General features: G+C 35.5%; 1 protein-coding gene across 1 annotated transcript; it reads right to left on the reverse strand.

Annotated features, from left to right (window-relative positions):
* Positions 1–653: 653 nt before the first annotated feature.
* Positions 654–1,268, reverse strand: LOC122126066 (eukaryotic translation initiation factor 1A, X-chromosomal). The gene has a single exon (XM_042700615.1). It carries the CDS (start codon positions 1,266–1,268, stop codon positions 834–836), a length of 435 nt encoding a protein of 144 aa, XP_042556549.1. The 3' UTR covers positions 654–833.
* Between the last annotated feature and the right edge of the window lie 275 nt (positions 1,269–1,543).

Raw genomic sequence — 1,543 nt, forward strand, 5'->3', positions numbered from 1 at the left:
AATCTTTTTATTGGTTAGTTGGAGATGAGTCTTCCAGATTTTTCTGCTCCAGCTGGTTTTGAACTTAGCCACTATAACTATGAGCCACTAGCACCCAGCTTGGATCAATTTTTTGATCCAGATTCCAGGCAACCTAGGCCGCTCCAGCCACCAGTAACAGTACAATGTCTTTCTCATATTGCAATTTAGTTTACAATCCCAAATCCAAGTATCAGTGGGATCTAGCCAATCCATATATGTCTTGATGGATAGAATGGCGGAAATAAAATATTTTCATCTATCTTTGTATAAGAGATGAATTTTAACAAGATTCTAAGGAAATAAGTAATTTGGAAAAACAAAAAATTCACATTATAGATCCTATATATTTAATTGTATATATACATCCTATTATATTAATTATATATAGATCCTATACATTTAATTATAACATTTTACTAATTTAATTGCTTTCCATCTTTAATATACAATAGGATTATAACCTTTTCCTCCCAACTATAGAATTTTCATTTGAGTCTGATAAGAATTTTCACATTAGATAAACCACCAAATCATGTTGATTTCTTTTTTTTTTTTTTTTTTATTCAAGACATCAATTTACTTACTGGATGTAATCAAAGTAGTAAAAGCAGTAATGCTTTTTTTTTTAACTTTTAAATTAAGTGTGGTCTTAACATAATGTTAACAGTTTTTAAAGAACCTTAGTAACAAGGCTATCTGCCTTAACAAATTACAATCATGCTATTAAGTTTTGAATCTTCTTTAAGAGTTACTGCCGGATTTCAAACTGCAGGACAAATCAGAAAAACTGGAATGTAAGATGCTGAGTCAAACTAGATATCATCAATATCTTCATCATCGTCCCCAATGTCATCAAACTGAATTTCATCATCATCCCCAGGTCCAAAGGTATCAGTTTCATTGATTTTAGCATGTTCCGGTAGCTCGCCATATGCCTTCAGACTTCTTGCTTCATCTGCATTGTATTTTAAAATTACATCGGCTTTGTTATCCTGATAGTCACGGAGACCAACCAATATGATGTCTGAGGTATTTATCCAAACCTTTTTTCTCAATTTCCCTCTAATATGACATAACCTCTTTACACCATCAAAACACATTGCTTCTAATCGTCCATTTCCCAACATTTTGATCACCTGAGCGTATTCTTGTCCATCTTCCTTGAAGACCAGCTCTCTTTTCTCAGATTCATTTTCATTCTTACCTCTACGTCTATTTTTACCTCCTTTACCTTTATTCTTTGGCATGGTGGTGACTGCGGGGTGGTGGTGTCTGGGATTTCTTGGAGGGAGGCTGCAGTGGGGGTAGTGACTCCTCCGACCGACAAGCGAGGCGATACGAAGGGCCGCGCTGGACGAACAAGGCTCCGAAGGCCAAGCAACGTGCGCGGGATGTTGATTTCTTTTTAAATGTGTTATCTGTGTGATTCTAGACTTAGGCTACTTTATACAAGGTTGTCATTTAACACCTTGAATGTAGAAAAAAAAATCTCTTTTGTTATGCACGCTCCAAGTGCTTGTTT

This window comes from Dipodomys spectabilis, unplaced genomic scaffold (genome assembly GCF_019054845.1).
Source record: "Dipodomys spectabilis isolate Male_0828 unplaced genomic scaffold, ASM1905484v1 ptg000009l, whole genome shotgun sequence".
Lineage (NCBI taxonomy): Eukaryota > Metazoa > Chordata > Mammalia > Rodentia > Heteromyidae > Dipodomys > Dipodomys spectabilis.

Excerpts from the sequence above, each read along its gene's own strand:
- LOC122126066 (XM_042700615.1), bottom strand. The coding sequence starts at position 1,268 with ATGCCAAAGAATAAAGGTAAAGGAGGTAAAAATAGACGTAGAGGTAAG.